The sequence below is a fragment of the Antrostomus carolinensis genome, unplaced genomic scaffold, assembly GCF_000700745.2.
Source record: "Antrostomus carolinensis isolate BGI_N321 unplaced genomic scaffold, ASM70074v2 scaffold7367, whole genome shotgun sequence".
Lineage (NCBI taxonomy): Eukaryota > Metazoa > Chordata > Aves > Caprimulgiformes > Caprimulgidae > Antrostomus > Antrostomus carolinensis.
This window is the reverse complement of record NW_010325275.1, coordinates 95,561-97,769: the sequence shown is the minus strand read 5'-3', so window position 1 is coordinate 97,769 and position 2,209 is coordinate 95,561. Positions and strand designations below refer to the sequence as shown.

The window sequence follows — 2,209 nt, the reverse complement described above, 5'->3', positions numbered from 1 at the left end:
CCCTACAATAGCCATGCATGGGCTCTCACACAAATGAGAATTTGCATATCAGCACTGGGAATTCTTTTTTCAGCAACGTGCTTTTCAGAATATCCTGTAGCTCTGTACTCCACAGGGTGCTGCATATACAGCAAACAGTGTACATGCTACCTGACAACACTCTTCATTTCCCTCAGTATCAGCATTTACTACATTTCAGTGTGAGACATGCTGCTAACTATGACAAAACGGCGGAGTGGAGATCTTCCTGAGCTACCATTACTAAGCCATTATTTTGAAGGCATGCATCCTGCGGTGGGTTGACCCTGGCTGGATGCCAGATGTCCACCAAAGCTGCTCTATCACTCCCGTTCCTCAGCTGGACAGAGGAGACAAAAAATTAAAGGCTCATGGGTTAAGACAAGGAAAAGGAGAGATCATTCACAAATTACTGTCATGGGCAAAACAGAGTCAACTTAGGAAAATTAGTTTAATTTATTGCCAATCAAATCAGAGTAGGGTAATGAGAAATAAAAACTAAATCTTAAAAACACCTTCCCCCCACCTCTCCCTTCTTCCCTGGCTTAATCTCACATATTCTCACTCCTCTCTCTGGCTGCAATTGCCCTTTTTTCTTTTTTTCCCCCTCCACCCTTCTTAAATATGTTATCCCAGAGGTACTACCACCGTCACTGATGGGCTCGGCCTTGGCCAGTGGCAGGTCTGTCTTGGAGCTGGCTGGCACTGGCTCTATCAGACACAGAGGAAGCTTCTGGCAGCTTCACACAGAAGCTGCCCTTGTAGCCTCACCCCCTGCCACACAAGCACAATACAATCCATAGACATATTGCAATGCCTAACATGTTTCTGGCAGATAGTTAAACTAAGGATCAAAAATTTCACAGAAATTAGAACCATGATTTGTTTCTAACTAGAGTTTCTCTTAAAATCCCAACCTAATTTATTTCTTTTGGCTACAGTAACATCTATTTTCTCTGTCTTTTTAATTCTTGAAACCCATAGTTTTAAAAAAAATTAGATTTAAATCATTCAGGAGAGTAATTTCAAAAGAGATATAAGAACATTTCTGCCCTTGATATCTTGTTAGTTACAGAAGATTTTTTTCCCTCTAAATTATTTTACAATTAAAAAAAAAAAAAAAAAAAAAAAGGCGATTTAACCAAAATCCAAATACAATTGTATGGACCTAGATTTCCTTAAATCATTATTTCAGCAAATCCGCAACACAAATACTTCTAAAATGTGACATATAACAATATATAGCATAAATATACTTAAAATTGCTGAACTCTTCCCTGGAATGCTGTTCATATCTTTTCATTAATATCAGACAACTTAATACAGGGTAAAATTTACTGCTTTAGTTATTAAAACATTTGGTTAAAGTAAGTGAATAAGTTCACATCTGGATTGCTTTTGGAACTGGCAAGGAACTAAGAAGTCTTTCACATCTTGGTTACTGGTTCAATTCAGTAAGTACCCATGATGTTTATGTTCAACATTTATTTTTTTAAAATGAGCTGCAAAAAAGTAGTTTTCCCTCCACCCATTTCCCCATCCCCAGAGCTGCTGTTTGTTCAAAGGATCAGCTGAATTACCAAGGCTGAAAAAAAGTTGAGCATTAACTGTCTCTGTGAATGGTCCTACCAGAACAGGCCTTAAATGCATTAAAAGGAACGTTGTTCACTCCCTTGGTCCCATCCATCTCACCAGGCCACTGTGGAATAACAGTGGATGTATTTACCCTGCCTGACATGCATGCAGAGAATAGTCCAGTAAAGGAGGCTCCATGGGCTTCCAGATGATATACGCTGCTTGACTAAATTGCATATTTCACCACTAGAACTCAATAATTTCACCTGCTTTCTGATCTTTATCAGACAGTTCTGGGCTTTCCAAAAGAGCAGTTCTTATTTCCTTCCTATCTTAGTCAGATCTTATGATAAAACTGAAATTTAACATAAAAAGGTCATTCTTTTAGCCATTTTAAGTAGGCATGTGTACAATTACGAATTGTAGGCGAGACTTCGAGGTGAAACAGGGCCTACGGTGCTGGACTGAACTAGAGCACTTACCCGTTAGGCCTCAGGTCAGGCAGGGGCCTGTCCAGGGGCAAGCGATCGCTCAGGTAAGCGTTGTAGCCGTAATACTGGAATTGCTTAAGTGCGATACGTCTGTTTTCAGGACTCAGATCCTGGCCCCAGTGAGC

At 39.9% G+C, this 2,209-nt stretch overlaps 1 protein-coding gene across 1 annotated transcript in view; it reads right to left on the bottom strand.

Moving 5' to 3' along the window:
* Positions 1 to 2,209, bottom strand: part of LOC104527427 (polypeptide N-acetylgalactosaminyltransferase 18) — a 109,585-nt gene that overhangs the window by 101,094 nt on the left and 6,282 nt on the right. Inside the window, exon 3 of the mRNA XM_010171147.1 lies at positions 2,076 to 2,206. Within this exon, the coding sequence (XP_010169449.1) occupies positions 2,076 to 2,206 (131 nt within the window). The remainder of the gene's footprint in view (positions 1 to 2,075; positions 2,207 to 2,209) is intronic.